General features: G+C 27.3%; 1 protein-coding gene across 2 annotated transcripts in view; it reads left to right on the top strand.

The window, feature by feature from the left end:
* LOC119678757 (uridine phosphorylase 1-like) overlaps positions 1 to 19,113 on the top strand; it is a 34,313-nt gene extending 15,200 nt beyond the window's left edge. Inside the window, exons 1-6 of one of the 2 annotated variants that reach the window (XM_038090798.1) lie at positions 9,549 to 9,778; positions 15,917 to 16,040; positions 17,618 to 17,965; positions 18,026 to 18,164; positions 18,238 to 18,431; positions 18,517 to 19,113. In XM_038090798.1, coding sequence (XP_037946726.1) covers positions 9,618 to 9,778; positions 15,917 to 16,040; positions 17,618 to 17,965; positions 18,026 to 18,164; positions 18,238 to 18,431; positions 18,517 to 18,699 — 1,149 coding nt within the window. In that variant the 5' untranslated portion in view covers positions 9,549 to 9,617 and the 3' untranslated portion in view covers positions 18,700 to 19,113. Of the gene's footprint in view, positions 1 to 9,548; positions 9,779 to 15,916; positions 16,041 to 17,617; positions 17,966 to 18,025; positions 18,165 to 18,237; positions 18,432 to 18,516 lie in introns of those variants that run through there. The other variant, XM_038090799.1, reaches the window with a different exon arrangement.
* Positions 19,114 to 25,962: the final 6,849 nt, after the last annotated feature.

The following is a 25,962-nucleotide window of genomic DNA, read 5'->3' as shown; positions in this document are numbered from 1 at the left end:
ATTTACCCTGTTTGAAGTACACTCTAAGTATATATCCTATAATATGAAACCTTATGTACCGATGTTGTAAGTAGGTACTATTTTGGTTAATACAAACCGTGATTGAACTCAATCATTTAAGAGTAATCTTAAAATATTTCCAAAAAGTAGTCTCAATCCAATAATTCTAAATGCTCTATAGTAGCTACTTATTCAAATGAGATAAATAAAACAAAAAATCGAATGCTCTTAGATACATCTATATTACTAAATGAATTCATAAAACTAACTATGGTATGTAAGAATTCAAATGGCTCAAGTCTTACGACTAACTCTACTAATGGTTAGTAATCAAAATAAGATCAAAACCAGGCTTTCAATTCAAAACTAATAGATATATATATATGAATGTGTGTATGTATATGTACATAAATGAAATTTGTTTTCTTGTTTTTTATTTAAAATGATTTAAAATTAAAAATAGTTCAGTGTATTCTCCCATTTCTTTTTTTTTTTTTGTAATTAAGAATGTTCAATAAGAATTTTTTTAACAAAAGGTTGTTTCTCATTCCCCTTCATTATTGTTTCAAATTGTGTTTATATGTAAATATACTCGTACTTTGTTTAAAAATATAACAGTTAACCATTCCTTACCTAATAAACCCTTATAGTTCTTATATAAATGTTTGTTATTTAAAGAAAATATTAAGTTGAAAAAAAAAATAAAAACCTATTTATTGAATTTGTTTAACATGTGTATTATTAAGTATAATTTACAACAAAAAAATCCATTATTAAAAATATCTCAAGTTTGTCTAACATTTAACACTTAAAATATTTATTATTTAAGGCAATACAACGTTTTTTTAAGCAGCATACAAAATTTTGTACTGCAAAACACTTTACTGTATTTACTTACCATATATCATTTATAGTATATACAAGTATAAGTAATATCATTTATGGTACTTGCATTATTGTACTGATTTTCTATATGCAATCAAAAGTTAATCACATTAGTCGCAAATAATCTAGGAAATTTGTGTTATGTGTAATATGTTATCATATCATGTAAGTATATGTAAAAATGTGAGCTGGAAATCGGTGATATTATGCAATGTCACTGCTATGCAGTGCTCAGAGTTTTCGAAATACGGGAAGATGCAATAAGCAAAGTATTGCTTGCATAGAATCAAGTATGTAATTGAATAAATTAGAATAAGTGGAAAGGTTTAGCTGTGATAAAATTGTGATACCCTTCAACCAGTATTCTTAAAAATTTTTCATACACAATTTTTTATTTAAGAATATAACTAGAAATCTATCAAAGAGATCACAGTTTAAAATTTCAACTAATTTGTTTAATTTTTAAACAGGTTATTGTGATATATATAATAATTAAATAAAATTATTAGGTATTCGTGAAGAAGATATTTTCATATGAAAGTGATGAACAATCAAACATCAACGAACTATATTTCAATCGCCTGCTTTTTATAAAACTTGAATAGTTAATTTATATAATTTACATGATTTGATTTATTTTAAGTTTAGATATTATAAGATAAGCTTATTAAACTGCAGCGTTGATTTCGTAGCGTTGCCTAGTAGACGTCATTCTATTACAATATGATGGCAACATATGATAATAACGTAGTGTGACAAGAAGATTTATTAATTACGTTTCCCTAAGTAATTCTATGAATTCTTAACTAGTTCCATTGCCCTCAATAGTTAAAGAATATTGAATGGATATCAGTAAATTAATTTCTTGACTGATATTAATTATGATCGCCGGTGTTTCTGTCTATTGTACATGTGTGCATTTCTAGTGTCTTTTATGGAGACACAGTTTTGTCTGTATTGTAGGATCTGCATATGGGATTAAATAATATATCAATATATATATTGCTCAAAATGTCTATTTGAAACTGTGATAATTTTGTAACTTTTTATGGGAAATATCACAAATGTTGTTGTCCCAATATTTAAGGTAGTTCATCTAGAGTTTATGTTCATTTTATCAACAAATCAAAATAATATGAAAAAAGTTTTATTATCATATTGATATTCAAACCTGCTTATACCTTTAAGTGACTTTCAGTCAGTATAACTTAATGTGTTGCATAAACACATATTTTATAAAATATAAGCCAAAAATGTTTCTTCCTCTAAATAATCTCCAATGTACTTTTTATAAACATGTTAAGTACCCAAATATTATAAACAATTAGCCGTTTTTTCATTTTTCTCTGCTTTCTCCTCTTACTCTCTCTCTCTCTCTGTCTCTTAATTCTTTCTCTTAGGGTCATGTTATGTAGAGTTTCATAAGCTAAATTGTTGTTGTTTTCAATGCAAATTATAAAATTGAGAATGGCAGAAAACACAATATTTCACTTCAAATTTGGTCATGAAAGTCGAGGCTATCTGTGCCTCGTTACTTATTCAGTAATAAATATCAACATTTATGTCTTTTAGAAGCAAATTATTACAATTTCTGTGACAATCTGCATAACATGCATTTTCATCAAAGCCCAAAAGATATAGTTTTGACTAGTGTCACGGGCACGTCAAAATCAAAATTGTTGTTGCTTTCAATGCTAACTAAATACTGAAATAGAGAGAAAGAGAGAGAGAAAAAATAAATGTTGGCTTAAATTCGGTCATGAGATTCAGGGCTATATGTGGCTCCTCACTCAGTCAAAGTCGTATTTTATGTATGTATATTTAGTTGTTTTTGTCAACTATTTTATTGAGCATACAAGATATATAATGTAATACAAACTACTTTTTAATATCAACACGTACCCTTTGTTTGACATCGTGTTACTTATAGTTTTCTCTTATTTAGAGTTGCCAAAGTTATCCGTTTTGTGAAAGTGACATTCGACTGTTTGTAAGGGTTGCCATGTCGTTCGTACTGTTGCCACATATATAAATATGTATATATTTCCTTTAAAATTTAGGCACAACCAAAAAGTACAAAACTAGTAGCAAAAATAGAAAATTGACAAACTAATGTTACACTCTGCATTACATGTGTTTTAATATACCCGTAACACTCTACATAACATGACTTTGATAGGTACCCTAAATATAAACCTCAGTTTTTGGTTTTCTCTTCGTTTTGTTTTGTCCATCTCCCTCTTTCTCTATCTTTCTTGCTCTCTCTTCATTTCTCTCTTTCATTCTTTTTCACTTCAATGTCTTTCTCTCACCTCTCTTGCTATTCCTTTATCTTACTTTTCTCTTCACTTTAAACAACATTCATGTCATTCAATAACAAACAAACAACATTGTAATATAAGATATATATATCTAGTAACCAATATTTTTTCAAACTTAACATACCAACTTACTCCTGTCCTTGTAAGTTATAACAACAATATTTAAATGAAATAAATTCATATAACATAATGTGCATTTTTTTACGCAATTTAATCTTATATTTATGTGGCTGATGGTTCCTACAATAAATGTGTTACAGGAAATTATTTAAAAAAAAATAAATATAAATGAACATCAACAATCTGTATAAAAGTGATGATTGATGGTTGAATCTAATAAATATTTTTATGAAATCTATTAAATTAAAAAGTCTATAAAAAGTACTATACAAGAAATGATGGCGAAACTAAAGAAGAAATGACACTTTTTGTATCTTGTTTGTTGCGAATAAACGGTCAGTACAACTTATTTCATCGATATTTATGATCTACTAGAAATATAGCAATTCTACAAAGTTTAGTATGTACTAGGTAACAACAAAATTTGAGGTTTCATGCAATTGCAATTATTCAAAATGGCCAGCTTAAAAGCCTATTTTAGTTAATCGCAATACTTTTATTTATTGCAATAAATCAATACCAATTTTAACGGATTATAAGTGTTGTATATTGAAATATGTATTGTTTGGTTTGATGTTTTATGAATTTATTAAAAAAACATAATTAAGGCAAGATTATGTACTCAACAGAACTTTACTTAATAATACCAGACAGATACTTTCGTAAAGTGCATACCAAATATTTAATAACAATATTTATTTAATTGATAATATTGCAATATCTCTTAAATGTAATTTTTATAAAAATTATCTGAAAACTTGTTATCATTATAAGTGCATTGTTAAATGAATTAATTAAGACAGATTACGCACTTATCAATAATGTCGCATTTGATATTAGTAAAAAATGGTCTTCGTTGTGTTGATCACGTACTAAATTTGACAAAGTCCAAAACAAATAATGTACAAATTTTCATTAAATCTTCTTTACTCAACATGAGTATCTGATAAATCAGATAGATACTTCATTCAAAAAGAATACCCAGTAATGTTTTTGTGTGGCAAACACTTAAACTAGTCAATTTCGGTATGCCACACTGCAAAAGCCAACCTAATTTGAAAAGCGAAAAAAAATTATTATAAATTTTTAACAAAATGTACACTAAATAGTCTGTGGTTTCATTATTTTGAAATACCAGACAACAATTACCGCGTGCTTTAACTACTCAGCTAAGATTCTTTTTCAGAATTGATATATTATTTCTGTAGCACTTGAGCCAGTGACTTTTAACCATCAAAATTATTACTGACGACTATTAACTGGAATTCAATTTCGCTGAATTGACGCAGCTGTTAGTAATAACAACTGTTTGGATTGGATATTTTTTTTTTTATTTTGTATTTCATCTGACGCATATTTGCTATAAACAGCTAACGCAATATTAGTAATACTTAAAGAAAACATAATCTATTTTAATATGAAACTAAAACAATAAGTATTGTAAATAAGTAAAAATGTGTAAAAACCGTAACTACATAAAAAACACAGGGTCGATTTTTAAATCTTAAGCAAGCTTAAATAAACTGATAGTACAAGAAATATACGTAATTGTTATAATCAGCGAAGTTTAAGTATGCATACATATATGTGTACAATTTAAGTAATTTCAACCAAACAGAACTGAACCGCAACGAAAAGCGAAAAAAAGTTCAAGAACTTTGGATTTAGTACTCTACAATTCGGATCCTGCGTTTGTATGTTCATATTTTTTCAGCTGATAAAACTTTAATGCGTGAATGTTAAAAGTTCAAAATCACCTTTTATTTATTAACATAGAAATTTTTATACATAAATTCGTTAACTGTGCCTTTTAAAAATAATGAATAAAACGATTACCAAAATTTTGTTGTACTAACAACCGCAATCTCAACCGAACCGATATATTTTTTTTAATAAAGCCGAAACGGAAAAAAGTCCATTTCGATATTCAAAGTTTCTTATAAAGGTTTTATGATCTAAATTTATTATTTCACAAAAATTTAACCCTTTTTTTCTGCTTCCGTTTTTATTTTAATTTGCCTGCGAATATTATTAACATTTCAAGATCTTCTATTTTCTTTACTTTTTAAATAATTTTTAAGTTTTAGGTACCGCACTGACGTAAAATTTTCAATACTTTACTAATATATTATTTTCTATTATATTTTGATGACAAAAGAAAAATAATGTTTTGAAACTAATATTAAAAGACTTTAAAATATACCGCTTTGATAAAGGCCCAAAACATGTATATATATAACAAAAAATTGTAATATATATTTGTATGAAATATATATAAATGTTATTTTATTTAAATAAATATCTTGTTTAAATACTAGTATAGATATTTAAATACAACGTGGTTCAATATTAAACAAATTTTTATCTCTGGATTCTAATTTATTCAATTTTAGTAAATGTTTAGTAATTTAAATATTGTCAATGTCATTCCACAAGTGATTAAAAATGCAAAAGAATTTTATTTAATTTATTTATAACAGAGAAAACCGTTTGTTTTATTGATACCAGTTTTATTCTATTGAAATGTATAAAAATTTATAAGAACTTAATTAACTTCTACTAAGCTTTATCTAAATTACTTCAACCAAAATTGGAATTGTTTAATTTCATGGTGTTTTATATAAAAGGCATATTTTTATTTAATCAACGCTATTAGGTATATAAAATTAAGTATATCACGTAAATATCCCGTTTTAAACAATACAGTAAAAGTGATTAGTATATTTTTTATTTTTACAGCCTAATTATAAAGTTAAGATGGAGAAAATACTTTACATCTACTTAATAACTGTAGGTTGAATATTCTTGCGACTGACATCTAAAACACATAAGTCAACAACAGGTATATAATTTAATTGAAGGCCTTGAAAACAAGGAAAACAAGAGAACAAAATCTGGAAGATACATATGAGGTTATACTTTTAAGTTGGTCACGCTTATATGCATAGAAAATTGTAAAATACATAAAACATAAAAAAATAAAAACTCGATCCACTTTAACTTAAGCTAACTTAACACATCTTTCTTATGGATGACAGATTAACAGTCAAGTTCACAAACTATCGAAGATGTATTTCTTTGAAAATCTTTTACTTCTTAGCCAAAACTAAACAGCTACAAAGAAATTGCTTGATTGAATCTTTCTCATGTAAATTTCCACAACTTCTACAATGACAGTTAAAAACAACACACAGTTTTTTGCAGCATGGATAAGAAAATAAGGCGTATAATGTTCAGACGGTCCCTGTTAATGGATCCACAGTGTTTTATATTGCAATATTATAAGAAAATTAAATCAGTAGAGGTTAGCGCTTCCCTTGACTAACTCTAAGGAAACATAAATCACAACTCCCGAAAGCACCCTTGAGTAGCTCTACTCAAAAGCATATCGACCGTATGCAGAATAATAAAAACTGCCTGGAATTTACTTTTTCACTTCCTTGAAATTGCCTACGTTCGGGAACGCAGAAAAAAATTACATCAGCTAGTCCGTTTAGTCCGCTTTGCTTTTATTGTGGGAAATTGAAGGGCTTTAATTGTCTCTGGCCTACCATAATGAAAAACCTATGTATCTAAACATATGCCGCAATTATTTCTATCAAGATATTTTAAGACTTATAATTACACTGTTGAATTTATAGTATAAAACTTTAGAGTCGTTTATGCTACATGTGGCTTTAAAGGCTTTTGACACAAATCTTGAAAACGAACTTCTCACAAAAGTGAGTTATTTATATTTTGTGCAATTAGCCTCAATATCAATTATTATACTATATAACTCACTTTTTTGTATTTACTCTTTGTGTATATCAATGCAGTGTTGTAGTTAGTCTTTTAAGTTTCCACAGATGTGTGAATATTTTGATTACACTGAAACTAGGATAACTGCTAAAAGAGTTCTAAAAAAGCTGTTCAGTCCAAACTTTTGTTTTTTAAAAACACTTCATATTCTATATTTTCTATGTACTTATATACTTAAGTAAATTTTTGCATTTGTGCATTTCTGTATTTTTGTATTTTTTTAGTTCCCCAAATAAATTAGTTTTGATGCTTTATATCTTCCAAATCTACATAAACATATTAGGCAAAACATTAAAATTTTGTTTAAGATATTTTTGTTAGGATGAGTAATTGTTAGGATATGGAGAGATTTTTGAATATACATAAGTTTCTATTTTACGGTTACATTTTTCTTTGACTCCAGCCACATTCCTATTAATGTTTTTCATATTTTAGACCAAGGAATTATTTATGAATTTCATATATGACTTTATTATATTTAGTACTAATTTTTTATATTATACATATTACACTTTTAAATACATCATACTAAAACATTGGATATGTTAGCCTCATCGAAAAATATAGCTAAATTTCTGGAGCTCGAAATATCATATTATGTAATATGTAGTACGATTTAATATTTTTAAAAATAAAATAATACGATAAAATCACGTGTATAATATCCTTATGATTCAAGTTTTTTTTTTTGTGAGGTTGAATGGCGTTTCATACCATGGACCCCTAGGATATCATATGAATTTTGCATTTCTCGATACACGAAATATACTCATCAACATTTTTTACTTTTAGAGAAAATATTATAGTTTTTATTTATCAAATATGATTTTATGAATATTATATAAAATTTATAAACATTTGTTTTTAACTAAAATTAACGAATTTTTTAAAAAAAGTACCCTGTAAACTTAAACCACGAAAAATACTTCATGGAAACTAAATAAAACTTCATATATAAATTATATACAACAGCATGTCGGTATATATAATTTAAATTTGTCATAACTACATATACGTATTTTAAATGTTTTGTTTATGTATTTTCGTAACAAATACAATTTTAAAAACTGTGAAGTTAAACAAAAATGAATGAAAAATGAAGCACAAATTAAAGATAAAAGCTATAAAAAAGTGCTTTAGAGGCTCGTCATTTACGTTAAAATTGTTAACAGCTCAGAATATGTTAGTAAGTCAGTGTGTAAGTATTTAAGTATCTCAAGAGCGCTAATGCATGAATAACGTCTACTTAAATACAATACATACTACGCTTTTATATAACATATTTTGCACTTTTATTTATTTATGTGCAGGTCGGTACTGTAACTGAATGGTATAGTCAAAACAAAAAAGTAAATAAATATTTATATTAAAGTCCTACAAAACAATGCTCTTTGCTCACAAAAAGAACTAATTTTTGCAGCACAAAGCTATTTCACAAATGAATAAAAAATTACAAATTATAAAGTAAACAATTATACTGCAATATAAACAGAAAGAAGAGCTACTATTAAGTTTGACACTGGTACTGGTAGAAAATTATTTAATCAATAAAACAGAACTTAATAATCTTCATTAAAACTAAAAGTACTACACACTTCAAGTGTACCAACTGCCCCTACAAATACCGTAAACGACGGTATCATAATGCAATTTGTGCTTTCCCGTAGTTCAAATTAGTAGCAAATTTCAAGATAAGCATGTTTTGATTACGCATCTGCACAACTTAGTATTGTTTTTTTATTTGCTGATATTGACACTATCTGCTAATTAGCTAATAATTGTTAATTATAAAAAATCTAATAAAAATAATGAAAAAAGCAAACCGTGGCTGAGGGGTCCAAACTGATAACCGATTTCTTTTGGTTTTACTGGTTCAAGTCGTGTGTTTTTCTATTATGTTTTGTATGATGTTTTCGCTGAATTCTTTTTTCAATTTTTTCGTTTTGTTTTGCTCATAAAAATGGTCTCATTAGGTGGAAGTTAGTATATCTGCCAAAGCTATAGTCTTACAAACATATTTACCTACATACATACCATCTCATAAAACGGCGAATGAAACGACTACAAAGCAGTATGAGTCTCTATGACGAATATATGGCAATGTATTTGGTAGTTACGCTCCCAGCTACAGTGCAAAATACAGCTGACGTTTTTAGTTTGTTTAGTAAAAAATAACAAAAAAATATTTGAATTGTTTTTGCTTAAATGTGTTGCTAAATTGTGGTATTGTGTGCTTTACATTTGTCTATGTTTTGCAAGTACAAATTATAAAAGATCGCTTCGTGGCGTAAACACAATTCAGTTGGATTTCTACAGCTGCCGCAGTAAGACGTTTGGAATTATTTTAAACGAAGGAAAATAAAATCGGGAGAATTTATGAAAAGTGAATAAATATTATAATAAAAATTTCAGAAAATAAAACTGAATAAATTCTTGTGTTGTGTTTTTAAATTTCAAATTTTGCACAAATAAAAAATATATAATTAAAAAATGCCACCAACTGGACTTGTTATTGATGAAACAGACGCTCACAAACACCATGACTACAAACTGCATTTCGATCGCGCACACAGCAATGGAAATGGCACACAGCTGCTGGAACGCGAATTAGAAGAAGACGACATCTTCTCAGAGGTGCATAAACTCACAAGGTAGGAAGAAATAATTCAATAACAACTCACCTTATAAGAAATCATTTTAACAGATGTTACATGTTAGGATGTTATACAGGGTTGAAAAAAGATCCCTGTTATGTTTACACCAGTTATACTTAATTAAATTGGTGAGGTGATGAAATATGTTAAGTAATACGTCACTTTGGTACAGTCCTTAAATTTACTAATGTTATTTTACTGAAAGATTTTTAAATTACTTTGAAACCATCAAGAAAGGCCAGGTCTTGTAACTCAGTTATTTCAATCTACTAAAATAAATGAATTCAATCTAGTAAATTTTTCTGATATTTTCTCTGATAAATAATATTTTCTGATGGGACAGCAGTTTTTTTAAATTTCGTATTGGACACAAATTTATGTTCTTCCCCATTTTTAATTACAATTGTTATGCTTTCCTAATAAGTTCTTATGTGTTCTTATATTATGTTGTTTTTTTTTTAAATCAAATAACAATATAATTTTATATATTTTTTACTTAAAATTTTCAGTTTAATAAAAAAATTTATAACGGTCAATGTAATGAATTAAAAATATATAGTACAAAACCAGAACTAAAATAAACAAAAAAATAAATCAGACTTGTGTATTTTAAATTAATAAAAAATCGATTTAGTCGATTATAAAATTAAACCACAAAAATTTTTTTTTTATTTTAACAATAAAATAATTAATTTGTACTATTGAAATAAATAACTCTGTTCTCTAAATAATATTAAAAAAATATTTTATTTTTAAAAAAAAATGTAATACTGTGCTTAATTTCTATTACTAATCTAATACGTAAATTTTAATTACTCATACCTAATCTAGTATCTGTAAAATGCAATCATTAAGACTTCCACTTCTAACACTTATGATCTCGTTAAAGCTTCATTGATTTAAATAACACAGCTACACGTGCCACCCATGGGCATTTTAATAGTTTTCAATATGCATGTATATATATAACAAGAACACACTTTGTTAGACTTGTGAATTTAGTGATTTAACGTGATTATTATTGCTTTAATTGGACGGATAAACTGTTGTAGTATTATTAAATATATATTGAGCCATTAAATGTTGTCGTTACAACCAAATACTTGGCAGGAGTATTATATACTCCAGATATAGGCAGATATAGGACAGCGGAATTGATTAAAAATTTTGCGCAATAAAATGTAATATAAAATTAAATTAAATCTCCCTTTAGCCTCAGTTAAACTAGCTATACAAACAAAATACTTTAAAAGTGGACAAAACGCTACATGCAGATGCTAAACTAGACGTGGTGTGCCTATAATCATATACGATTGCAGGTTTCTTTAACAATGACTATAAAAACTGTGGGTCCGAAAACAAAAAGATTGAAGTTGCTCATCTGATCTGTAACCTACCAGTATCTCGATATAAGATATCTATCAAGTATGCATTTATTCTAAGTTCTCTTGTATTGATTGGTGTTAATTGTTGTTGCATCAGAACATTTATCTGACTCGGCACGCAAAAATACACACTCTGATCTGATCATAGTTTTAGATTATCGTATCGCGAATCAATTTAATTTTTAAATTCATTAAAATAATTTAAGAAAAGTAATATACAGTTTGTAAGGTAAAACTATTACGAATGTTAGACTTATTATTAAAAAATTTCTAATAAGCTAAACAGCACTAATAGTGTTTAAAATGATATTAGAAAATTATTTTTTATATTCAATTTATGTTTAATTTTTTAAAATTTTTTGTACTTTTTTTAAATAAATGATGTGTACAACATGTCACTTGTATGTTAAATAACATGTTTATATTTTAATATTTATATTTTATTAAAAATTATATAAAAAATGAAAAAATTATGCTCCCAGTAAGCAAGCCACATAGTTGTACGAATAATCTATCACAAATAATAAATTTTATTTTTATAAAAACAATTATATGAAATTGACTATGTATTTTAGTATCCAATATTAATTTTAGTATTATTTTTATGTTTATTAATTTAGTTTTCTTATAAAAAATAGAATAAATAAATAAAATCAGTTTATAAAAAATAGAATAGTAAATGTGTTCTCAACATTAACAATACACTTCAGGAGCATATAAACTTCATCCTGGAGTATTTTCAGAAATTAAAAATAAAAGTCAATAATGCAAAAACTAAGACTCTGTTCATTATGCGTAAGAGGAGACAGAACCCGTTGAGAGTGAGAGTGGGAGATATGGCAATAAACTGGAAGGATAGCATTAAATATCTAGGCATTACGATGATCAAACGATTCACATGGCTTAAACATGTTCAATTGAAAATAATAAGCTGTGCCAAAATTCTTCTTCACCTCCAACCACTATTCAAAACTGAAAATTTTAATGCAAAGAACAGGAAGCTGATATAATATATACTTTATATTGGTGTGTAGCGTTGAGTACTACTATTCGCCAGCTGGATTTTGTTCGCCAGGCTTTGAGAAGACTTTTTAAGGTGCCATGGTACAATAAAAGGTTTATCATTTGGTTTGTCTGCTAGCCGATAAGGAATTTTATATTTGAATAGCACAATAGAACGAATATCATCCTCAGGGATCTCAAGATTGATCCGAACAAAAAGTACATAAATGATAGAGCCCTCAAACTATATACGAAAACGGAACGAAACGTATTTAAAATGATTTGATAAAATGAAAAAAATTGACTTGAAATTTAGTCAAACAACAGTTTTGAGTTTATTGTATATGCAGTTCTAATATAAAAATTGTCGTCAAATATATATAGAACTATCAAACCTATCTACAAATCATTGTAATAAAATAAAATGATGATTTCTATCTATGTATATTTAAATCTCGTAATTGCATCTTTATAACGTATTGAAAATGAGAAGATAAAATGAAAAAAATTTAATTGCAATTAAGTAAAACAATAGTTTGGAATTTATTGTATATGCAGTTCTAATACAAAAAATTTGTCTTTAAACATAGGTATATAAAACTATCAAACCTATAGATAAATCATTGTAATAAAATGAAATGATGATTGCAATGTTATTTTAATATTCCAATTTGATGATTCATTTAGTATAAAAAAGTATTATCGATCTGATACAAATAATCATGCCATCTTTAGCTAAACGAAAAATAGTTAATCTGCAATAAAATTGATACAATTGGGTCATAATATTTAATAAAATTTACTATAATTATATGTCAATTTTGGAAATTATATTTATAAAAAAAAATCATTATTCATTAATCATTGTCATTTCTAACAAACTGGATTTTAATAACAGCTAGAGACCTGCAAAAAATCATAATAACTGATTTTAATTTCAGCTTAACTTAAGCAATTCATTGTTATTTCTATTGACTTAAGTAGATCAAAAATATTAAAGCACGTAAAAAAATGTTTTTTTTCTAAGAATTTAATCGATTTTTAATTGTCTTTCATTTAATGGAGCCGACTTTTATATAACATTAACAATGCAAATTTAGGGGAAAATATGGACAATTCTTTGCAATTAAGGCTTCCCCTAATGAAATTGTGTTCATAATAAAATGTCAAAAATAAAAACAAAAAAAACTTTGAAAACAAATAATATTATCAAATATTTGCCAAGGTTTGCGTCATATACAGTGAAACACATTAAGGGGGTGTGTCGGTGACACAAATACAAGCACATACATAAGCATTTTGCCATTTGCCAAAACAAAAACAAACATAGAAGAAGAAGAAGAAATTAAATTCAAATGTAATCGAAATGAGTAATGTGATTACTGTTAATGGTAGTCGGCTGACTTCTGCAGTCACGATGAAATCATTTCGAACGATAAAACGTAGATTTACATAAGACAACAATTTAAAAAAATAAACTGTGAATAAAGATAAAACACTTGACATAAACATATTTAACAAATGTTGGCCTACCAAAAATAATTTAACTTTCACATTGCGTCTTATAATAGAATTTATATAAAAGAAAAAGTACTTCGAACCGCAATAAAATATTCCTTAAAATGTTAATTAACACTTTTATTTGTTCTTCATTTATCACTACCAACAATTCATTTTATAATAAAGTAATTATTGAAAATATTATTGTTAAATACTTGGAACTTCGGCTTTGAAATTAGTTGGTTGTACGTGATCAACTGATTAAAGATTTTCTTTGGAAATTTGATAAAATTGCTAAATATTTCGTATAAAATGAATGTTAAAAAAAGCACAAAAAAACCTATGGTATTCAGCAAGTATGACAACGTTTAATTAATTTCAAAAATTTTTATTATGGTGTATGATCCAAATTTGACTTTACACATACGAGTATAAATTTTTAATATAAAATATTTAATATTAAATAGTCTGCAAAATATCATTCATTATTGCAGTCAGACAAAATTGCATATAGTGACTGATATGCATTCCAACCATATAATAAGTAACAAATGTACATAGAGTGGAAAAAAATATAAATAAGTTTAAATTAAATATGTTTATGAAGCACACTCGTATATTTAAGAATATGTTTACAACAATAAATTTAGATTTAAAATATAGTTTCGTATTGGTAAAAGAAGATAAACGTTTTATTCAGTTGTTATAATACCAATATTTAAGACGATTGATACAAAAAATTTCAGTAAGTGCCTAAGCCCATAAGAATGTTGTATTTACAAAAGGTGCGGTTGTTATACTCACAATCTGGCTTAGACCACTAAGTATAAAACCTTTTGACCATATCTCTTCCACTTCATTACTGAAATGAAATGGAGACATTGCGGTGGAATTGTTCATTCCTAAGAGGTGGTTTTAGTGGGTTCAAACACTCACAATAAAGAAGCAGGTAAATAAAAACAAATATTGAAGAATAAATTATCACAGTTCTTTGGAAATATAATATAAATATTTCTTACATATTAAACAAATCATGACATTACAGAAAGTACTCAGAAAGAGTACTAGATATCAAAAAAAATTACTTCATTGTTAATCTCAGAGAAATAAACATTTTTTTTTGAATTAAGAAAATAAACTAGCACTATTTTATATTGTATATGTTTCTTAACATTCTTCTTCTCAGTTTTCAATACAAATAAATCTATCATAGTATGTTCTAACGAAATTAGCAAATTGATGAAAATTGTCTTCTCCGATTAGAAACATTTCTCAATTGAGCAATTTCTAAGCGATTAAAATGATCAATTTTACTTAAAACAAAAATATCAAACATCAGTTATAAATTTGCTTAAATACTCAGTATAGAACATTTTACAGACCAAAACCATCACTAAAAAGTTTCAGAGTGTTTATACTTTCAGAAACGCGCTTTTTCGTGAATGGTTGAAGATTCTATATGTTAACATAGCGTTATTTTTCATTGATTAAAAGTCATAGATACAAGTCTTAATGGTGACTTTTTGAAAATTTGATTATTTTTATCATTTTTCCTATTAATTTAATAAAAGTCAATCACAAATAAAAATTAAAATATTCTAAAAAGTTCAAAAAAACTTAAACAATTATACATTTTTATTTTGAAAACATTATATTTAAATTAAGTTATTTAAATTTATTTTTGTTCATGTTATAATTTTTTTATGCTATTACAAATCTATTGTTTGATAGAATATCCCTTTCAATACATACATATATACTCCATAATCTTTACATTTTAAGGAAAGATTTCTACTACATAAAAATTCAAATGTTCAAATTTGATCTGTTTTTTTATTTTACAAGGACTTCCTACTGACATTTGTTATTCTTCTTTAATATATATATCTAGACAGTAGGGAGTCTAAATACTTATACAAAAAAAAACATCAAATTTGAAAATTTGAATTTTTATGTAGTAGAAACCATAACAACACATTCTTTAATATATATATAAAGTATATTAACTACAGTGTCCCTCAACGTTATTTACAAATGTTCCCAAATCTTTAAAATTTTGTTTATATTTTTAAATATTATTAGATAAAGAAATATATATTTATTAGTTTATTTTGTAATGTTCAAATAAATTTATTTAATAACAAAATAAAATGAAAAATTGCTATATAATTATATTTATTATTAATTAAGAATCATTTATTCAAATAAATAACAAATTATATAACCAATATTTTTCGCAATTTTTTAGATACTCTGATGGTACAGTGAAATTACGTAATTCAAATATTGAACTTATGGATCAGGATATACTTTATCATTTAGCATTAGGCAGTGAAAGTCATGATTTACAGGAAATGTTCGGTGATGTTAAGGTGAGTGACAATAACATATTGTAGATAATAATGAAATACTCAATCATTTTGTATTTTAAAAAATCATAACAAATATGAACTTGAACTATCTGCTATGAAATGATAAGTAGAAAAACATAATTTGCAATATTTTTTTTAAAATTTCAAGTTTTCTATTACTATTATTTGATAAGCAAAGTCAAAAAAGCTTCAATAATGTTTATTATCAATAAAGAACAACGTTTCAGATCTTTGCTGTTTGACGCAGTATTTGGAAAAAAATTTTTAATGTGCAGAAGAAGAATAAATATATACATGACATAAAAATTTATTTGTATAAGTAATTTTATATAAATTAATTTGTTATTTATTATATAATTCATTTGAGAATTTAGAATTTAATTTTGAGTTGAAATTGTTTTTATTGTATTTGAAAGATTTCCAAATTATTGCACAGTTCCATCAAGTTTTAATGAGGCATACTTTTAGGTAACTCCACTACTGAAAAAAATAAACTTTTAAGTTAACTTATTCTGTGTGTAATTTAGTATCTAAATTAATTAATAAACCAATGTAATAATTTACTCTTAATGTGGTTTAGTCTCTTAAGCTAAATAATAATTAAAACTTAATAAAATCTAACACAACTGTATCGGGTCATGGTTATTACAACTATGGCTGTAAATGATTCAATTCATTTCTATTTTTCAATTCATTACAAAGTTCTTTAAGGTAACCACAGCTTTAAATTAAATTGAAGAGCCATTTGTTTCAATGCTATCCATTGAAAAGTCTTTAAATTTCAATTCTTATGCAACTGGCCAGCGGAAAGACAAAGTTCGACGCTTAATATGGCTATTACAAACATTTTTGGCATATTCTATTAAAAAAATTTTTATTTAATTTATTACTATTTCATGAAATATTTATTCTTAATAGATCACATATTTTTGGAGATCATAATTATGTATGTTATCTCTCTCTCTCACTCTTATGATGCAGTTGAATTCGATTTTATAATATTTAATATATTTAAATATTTAATATATATAATATTTAATTTATAATAGTTAATATAATTTTTAATAATCAAACTAAATAAATATTTTGAACAACGCTTAGGAATAATTGGATATAAATACAACTTTTGCAAAATACCTTTTAAAATAAATAATAGTGAAATAAAAGTATTATTTACATATTGTGAAGAAAAAGCTAGTTTAAATGCATTAATAAATATAATTCAATCAATCTATATATACATACATTTTATTTGCGTGAACAAGTCGCAAAATGCAAATTTGACAAAACTGGCTTAAGTCGTGAAATTTATGTAAATGGTTTTAAATATTAATATACTGAATTTTTAATTCTTGTTAATTATAAAAAGGTGATTTAAAAGAGAAAAAAAATGAACATAAAAAAAATTATTACAATTATAAATAACACAACTAATTAAATCATTGAATATATACAGCTTTATTTCGAGTTATATTTGTTTTGATTTTATATTTATTTTTAATTCTTTATATATGTTTTTATATATGTTTTAAATATATGTTTTAAAGATTAAAAATATTTTCAATTCTTACTTTTAGTTTGTTTGCATGGGCGGAACACCAAAGCGCATGGAAAACTTTGCACATTTCATAATGAATGAAATTGGTTATAAATTACCTGCAGGGCATCAACTGCAGGATATAAGCGCCTATTCATATCGATACTCAATGTACAAAGTAGGTCCAGTGCTTTGCGTTAGTCACGGCATGGGAACGCCCTCAGTAAGCATATTAATGCATGAAATGATTAAACTTATGTACCATTCCAAATGCCATGATCCAGTATTTATACGTATTGGCACTTGCGGTGGTATTGGAGTTGAGGGTGGCACTGTTATCATCACCGAAGATGCATTAGATGGTCAACTTAGAAATTCACACGAATTCGTAAGTATCACGTTTTTAAACTATTGTAATATGTAAATATATAGCTTATATAATTTATAGACAATATTAGGTAAGACCGTTCATCGTCCTGCCAAATTAGATAAGAAATTAGCGCGTGAACTTAAGTCATTAGCTAGTACTGATGATCCCTATGATACCATCATTGGCAAAACATTGTGCACAAATGATTTCTATGAAGGTGAGTGAAATAGTAGCATTTGCATTAAATATTTTGTATTTAAACATTAAATATATATATTTTTTTATTAAAGGTCAGGGACGTTTGGATGGTGCTTTTTGTGAATTTAGTGAAAATGATAAAATGGAGTATTTGGAAAAATTGCGTGAAAATGGAGTTGTAAATATTGAAATGGAGAGCACAATTTTTGCAGCATTGACATATCATGCAGGGATCAAAGCAGCAGTTGTCTGCGTTGCACTTTTAAATCGCCTAAATGGTGATCAGGTTAGTTTTATTTAGAATATATATTTATATGTACAATATGTACAATATATATAGATCATTTATTCAATTATTATGTTATTTTTAGGTTAATTCACCCAAAGAAGTCATGAATGAATGGCAGGAACGCCCACAGATACTTGTCTCGCGTTATATACGCAAAGTACTTGCCCAGAAAGGTCAATTAAAAGCATTATTTGGTCATCAAGGATCTATCAAATCCCCACGACGTTTCAAATTAGTACAGCAAGAATCTCAGGCTCATGAATAAGTTAACTGTTATAATAGTATAATGTATTTAAAAATGTTATAAATAATTATAATATAAATTGATGTTATCTTATTTTGTATTGTGTATTATATAAGTATATGCATAAATATCAGATACTTTTGTATATGTGTGGAGAAAGATTTGTTGAGATCCACACTAGTAAAATTGTCCAATATATCAAATATGCACATATGATCTTACAAATCACTTAAGGATGAATGCATTCCATATCCAGGTATGAATGACATAAGTATCAATTGTATCTGAACAATATAGAACATAACTGCATTTTTGTAATTAAAATTATGCCAAAAATAGTAAATCGAGAATAATACATAAATTTTTATGCGCACGCGCTACTTTATTGGGTCAACACGAATTACTAACAACAAAAATATTTAATGAAAATAAAAAACAAATCTTGTGATTTTAATTTTACTCATTTTTTAATAATTGCTGTGTTAGTGTTAATTTATTGTGAATTTACAAAATAAACTATATTAAAAACAAAAAGTTATGTATAATATAAAAATAAAATTGTTTTGAAATGAAAAGGTTATAAATTCTAAAAATCGCATATTCAACGAAATCCTTTTGTATTTTTTGTCGTTTTATATGTGATTGTTACATTAAAAACAATGAATAAATTCATAAATAAATAATATAAAACAAAAAATAAAAAGTCTTTTAATACATATTATACAATGGAAAAGACAAACTCTTATTGCTACATTTCCAAAAATAAAAATAAAATATAAAATTAAAAAAATTATCTATAAAAAACGTACACACGTTCCAAAAACGCAAAAAAAAATTTAATATTATTAACTAAATATATATAATATAAATATTTTGATTTTTAATATTTGTAAAAAAATTATTGTTACAAACTTTATGTCTATGAATTTTTTCCAGCTCAATTTCTTAATATTCATTAGTTGTGAATGTGAATTAACGTTGCTAAACTTTTTGCAGTTACTCTTAAATTACATTTGTTACATATAAAAATATGTTGAATATAATGAATTATAAATTTATTAAATAATATTATAATTATTAAAACTGTATGCGCTACTATTGTGAAAATTTTGAAAGTATATATAGATATATTACATATCTGTATAAAGATTATATTACATATATATACATGGAAATTAAAACTATATATATTTATGTAATATAAAACAATACATATGTTTATATAATATAAAACTATATATATTTGTAAATATATAGAATTCTTAATATCATTATACAATATATATGCGAATATATACAAAAAATAAAAACGATATATAAAACTGCGTATTTAAATAAAATTATATTTTTAATTCTAATGTTTTTTTTTAAAAAACAATTATGAGATTAAATATTAAATATTTGTGAATTCATTTATATATCATGAAGTTGTCATTATTTAGAAGAATTGCCTTTTAAGAAATAACAAAGAATTTTTCAATTTTGAAGAACACAATTAAGTGTGACGTTGCATTGGTATGATATCATTGAAGTCTATATTTCAAATTTGACTTCGTTCGATTCTTCGTACTTACAGTACTAAATTATAAACAGATAACCAAGCAGAATTATTGAAACACAAATGGGTGCATCAACAGCACACAGGCGGGTAAATAGCGGTATTCCCCAAGGGGGCGTATTCTCTCCCCTCCTCTGGAATATAGTGATGAATGAACTGCTACAAAAACTGAGGAGAGCAGATTGCGAGACTATTGCATATGCGGATGACATTTCGTTAACATCTGCTAGAATATATACTACTAAGGGATATTCTGCAGAATGGTCTCAATATCCTAAATTAATGGATGCTAAATTGTGGCCTTGGAGTTAACCCCAGCAAAATTGAATTCTTAGACTTTATCAGAAATCATAGGGTTCCCAATCTTTGTCCACCCTATATTAGAGCTTCTGCGATACAATTCACTGAGAAAGCAAAATGTTTAAGCATTGTTTTCGATAGAAAATTTATTTGGAAAGAAAATATTCATAGCTGCTCTAATGTCTAAAATCTGGGGATTTTATGGGATTATAAACACGTATTGTTCAATTGCTATACACGGCTGTTATTAGACCAATACTTTTGTATAACATCACCGTATGGTGGACGGCCCTCGTACTGTACTGTACGATTAGTGCTATTAATTATAATTTATAATAATAATAATGTATAATAATTACAATCACAATTACAATAAACTTAATAACATAATTGCAATTAAACAAAGTAATGAAAATATAGTATAATATAATATGTTAATATTATTTTTTTATATTAATTGATTTTATTTGCCGATAGTGGCACGTTTTTATGACGAAAAGAAGCTATATAAAAGTTAGACGGATTTGAATAGCGAAGAAAAGACAAGGACAAAAATTTATTTAATTTAATTAAATTTGGCTGACCAAATTTGGCAAGAAAAAATTAACATTAAAAATTAGAATTATAGGAAATATGAATATTGTTTAGCTTTTCCTAATCGCGATTAACGAACTTGTAGAAAAACATCTGCATAGGTTCTTTGTAAAATTGCATCTAAAAAGGCGCTTTACATATAGTCAGTAAAAAATATGCATAACAGATGTCTCTACAAAAGAATAGCTTTGAAATAAAAATAGGCAACTTCAAAAATTAACTTTCAATTCGTTGAACGTGTGTTTCCAAATAAAGCTGTAGTTTATAAGCTCGTTTTAATTTAAAAGCACCGCAAGTTCTTTGGTTAGTGTCACTAATTAAATATAAAAGTGACAAAAAAAAAAAACAAAAAAAAACCTGGAACTTGAGCATTGAAGGTTTATGTAGCCTTGGCTAGTTGTGGAAAAACATGCTTAGTCACCACTTCTAATTTGAATAGCACGTGTTCTAAGCCTGGCACTAATTAAAAAATTCAATTATTTCCTAAGACCACTGATGATGAGCACTTGGCAATACTCGAAGCAGCGTTGTATAGTCAACCAAATTTCAATAAATTAAATAAATTTTTGTCCTTGTCTTTTCTTTGCTATTTAAATCCGTCTAACTTCTAAATAGTTTCTTTTCGTCATAAAGACGCGCCACTATCGGCAAGAAAATTTTATCATTTTTGAGGGAATGGATTTTCTTATCTTCGTGTTTGTATTTTAATTTATAAAACTTTATTTACGAAATAAATAAAATTATATTATGAGATCATTGCTTGCAAATGATCTTACGTGTAGAAATTTCAACATACGATTGATTAGCCGCTATGCAGATTCAAGATCCGAAATTGAATATGATCATTGCTATACTTCAACGTAAACTCGAATCCAATCAGAGGAAGCAAATCGAAATGGATTACATAGTCAACAATTCAAATCCGATGATAAAAATTGGGATGAAGAACTCCGATCACTATAGTGGATGCTTAACACACAAATAAACTCAACGACTAATTTTTCTCCAAATGATCTCATATTCGATTTTAAATAGCGAGATATAACAGCTTATATCTCGTTTACACGATTCTTTACAAGATGATACAAGATGATATGGTTGCCCGCCGACATAAAGCAGCCCAACGTATAGAAGCTGCACGTACCAAATGGAAACACCGTAGCCATAAGAAACCACAACGATATAAAGAATGTGATCTGGTAGTAGTTGAAAATGTTCCATCAGCTACTAGCGAGTCGAAAAAGTAAGAACCGAAATACCGTGGACCGTACGTGGTAGCGAAAGTTATTGGGAATGACCGCTATTTGATTGAGGACATGAATGACCTTAAAATCAAAACTCGAAGGTGTTCTCTATATCCTGACATTGACAATTTTAAAGATGATTCAGATTCTGAAGAAGACGAAATACAATTCGAGGCGACTTGCAGTCAGGAAGCCGAGCTGTCACCCTGTAGTTTGATTCCCTTACCATAAAAATTCCTTTTCTCTCATATTCATATAACAACGTTGTTATTAATTTTAGTTAGTAAAGTTAAGAAAATCCCAAACGTGTTTGTGGTTATAATAATTTAAAATAAATATAATAATGTAACATAATTATAATATTAAAATAAACGAAAATAATTTTAAAGCAGAATTAGTTGTTGATGACACTAGGAAACTAGATTCCAACTTTCAACAGCAAACACACCATTTTTTAAATTAATTATTAATATTTAAAATATATCAATTATATATAATTTTGGAACAGAGAACTTAAATTTCTTAATCATTTTAAGTTATCTTGTAAGTTTTCGGAGATATAGTTTGAAACTAAATTATAAGTAGAAACATGTTGCTATAATTAAAGTAAGTCTTACTCTACGTGCATTTTATAATTATAAAAAAAGTTAGGTTTGTTTTACAATAAAGTAGACTTAAGTCCTGAATTGCTACATTCAATTGAATTGCTATATTCAATAATATCGAATATAGGTGAAAAGCATCGACAGCAACAGTGTGAGACTTTAACCCACTAAAACCACATTTTAGGAATGATAGCGTAAAAATGTAGCCGCGTTGAGCGGATTAACCCCATTCCAGTAACCAACGGCAGATTGGAGAGCAGAAGGGCTTAGTATTTAAGAAGCTAAATTTATCAAAGCCGAAGATGGATGCATTCAAGAGGGAGAGAGATTTACTCAAAATTGCGGGGGGATGGGTGGTCTAATTAAGAATAAACTCTATGCTCGGGTTTATATAAGCCACGGTTGTAGAGCGGAATAGTGAAGGAAGATCAAGCTCCTCTTCAATATAGTGTGCTAGGAATTAGGGGGCATGTACCTCATGGTCTTAAGCAGCATTGTTAGGAGGGGATCTACCTGTAAAATGTCGGGGGCTCTGGATGGCGTATCTTACAAGGTGAGACGAGGTTGTCTTTGGTATTTTAGCTTCTCAAGAAACTGAATGGGAGTGCCATCAATTTGTAGCGCTAACTCGGAGATCATAAAGCACCAAACGTGGTCGATACGTTTGCCGATAAGGGCTGTTGTAGAAATTTTGATGGGGATGAGCCTAATCTTCCATTTACCGTAGTAAGCGGAGAGAGCATTAAGCTCAATGGAGATTCTGTGGGGGAGGGGGGACCTCATGTAAATGAGGCAATCATCAGCGTAGCATATTTGGTTAACACATGGAGGAGGAATGGGAAGACCTAGGACTGAGTCCTGAGGGACACCAGTGGATTTGGGGTAGTTACTAGAAATGGTTGAGCTAATGAAGGATCTATTGGTGAAAAACTGGTAGATAACGCTAACGCCGGGTTGGAGTTTCACATACAAGGAGTATGTTGACTTAGCCTTCGGGCCACACTGTTTCAAATGCCTTGTCGATATCTACGCTAGTTGCAACAGTGGATTTCTTGTTGGCAAAACCAACAAACACGTCATTCTGAAGATGGTGCAATATATCCGCCGTCGACGTTTTGCTTCTGAAACCGAACTGAAAGTTCGGAAGAGCATGGGTTTTAGAAATGAAAAAAACTTCAGCTTGCTTTGTATGAAGGTTTCATACAGTTTGCCTACTAAATTAAGGAGGGATATGGGACGGTAAGATTTGGGCTTCCCACTTTTGAGAATAGGGCGCACAATTGCCTTTTCCACTACTATGGACGAGTTTGTATGCATGATTGAAGATCATGGCACACGAATTAAAAAATATTGGTGACAGGCGGCGCAGTGTATAGTAGAACGCTCGAGGAATTTTTGAAAGTTTTGAGGGAAAGTAACTCCTAGAGGCTAGATGGGGTTATCAGACCATTACGGTCGTTGTTGTCAGTGCAGACGGCTGAGTAATGGGGCGAGAAGGTTACAATAATACTACAGTAGGCACTGATGAGGCAATGGATGTTATTGTTGGTGGCTGAAACAAAGTCAGGGTCACCATCAACCCAATTTTTAATTACGTTTTATTTTGGTTGAAATTATCGTTTGATATTACAAACGATTTGCGAGAACAGAGAAAAAGGATCGCCATATCGAACATAATGTTAATTTAACTGTGCCCGTTCTGTTTGAAGGTCAATAAGTTATTATTTATTTATAGTCAGCGCTAATATCGCTTCAGTTAGTTACAAATTACGTTATTAATATGTTATAATATAATAATGTGTTAATATGAGTGTTCATTCACACTTGGGGTAGTATTTAAATACTTTGAGTGTTTGAATGCTTAGCATCATTCTAGCCTCTTAGTTATAGTATACAGATAATGATGGAAATATGCAGTGCAGAACTATGTACATTAGTTATACAATATTGTACAATACTTTACAATACACAAAGTGTATACCTGGTTTTACACAAAAGTATTATTAAGATGAAGCACCATCTATTCGCAAATATCACCATCTATTCGCAACAGAAGTAGATTTTGCAGGAATAAAAGAAGTTAGAATTTAAAAATGTTGTCAATATTATCGATATTTAGGTAAATATAGCCCAATCTGGCATAAACATATAAAACCAAACATTTTTCATTTCACTTTTCTTTTTTGGAGAATGTCAAGAAGGTTTTTATGTACATTTTAAAGATTTAGTATGCTAAATTATTTTTCAATATTATTTTCTTCAAATTCGAACAAAAGTATAAATTATGATTACATAATTCATATTGACATTGTTATTAATTCTCTTCCTCTATAACAAAATTGGTATAAAATCTATTTCTCCATAATGCAAATAAAATAAATAAGGAAGAAGTTTTAAATTGTAAAATCAATTTTCACTTATCACGGTGTTTAGATAGCCGTAGTTTAAACACATAAAGTCTATAAACAAATTAAAACATACGATTGGATTAATTAAATAAAATTAATTAAATAAATTTATAACTTATAGAAATATAAAATATTACAATATTAACTTCTGACTTTTATAATTGTTTCTGTGGAAAAAAAAACATTATACCATAAAAGTAATAAAAGAGAATTAACAAAGATACGCCACTTTTATGATATCTTTTATAAATATATGTCATTACAAAATCCATAGTAGAAGCAAGAAATGAAATAAATATTGAATTCATAAATTCGCAGAAATCGGTAGCACTTGTTCGGTAACTCATTGCATTTTTGCAATGAAAAATTTAAACAAAAAGATACTTTTTATATTCTCATTACGCTTGCAATTGGTCAGAGTAACTAATTTCTCATTGCTTCATGAATTTTTAGAATTTATTTATGTTTTATTCTAAAAGAAAATTCATTGTAAATTTGTTGTTATGCAGCGATACGATAACCTGATCGTTTTTCTTTATAAATATTTTTTCCGCTCTCTGATGGATGAATTCGAT

Source organism: Teleopsis dalmanni, chromosome 2, assembly GCF_002237135.1.
Source record: "Teleopsis dalmanni isolate 2A chromosome 2, ASM223713v2, whole genome shotgun sequence".
NCBI classification, from domain to species: Eukaryota; Metazoa; Arthropoda; class Insecta; order Diptera; family Diopsidae; genus Teleopsis; species Teleopsis dalmanni.
Note: the sequence above shows the minus strand (reverse complement) of the source record. Positions and strands in the feature narration are given on the sequence as shown.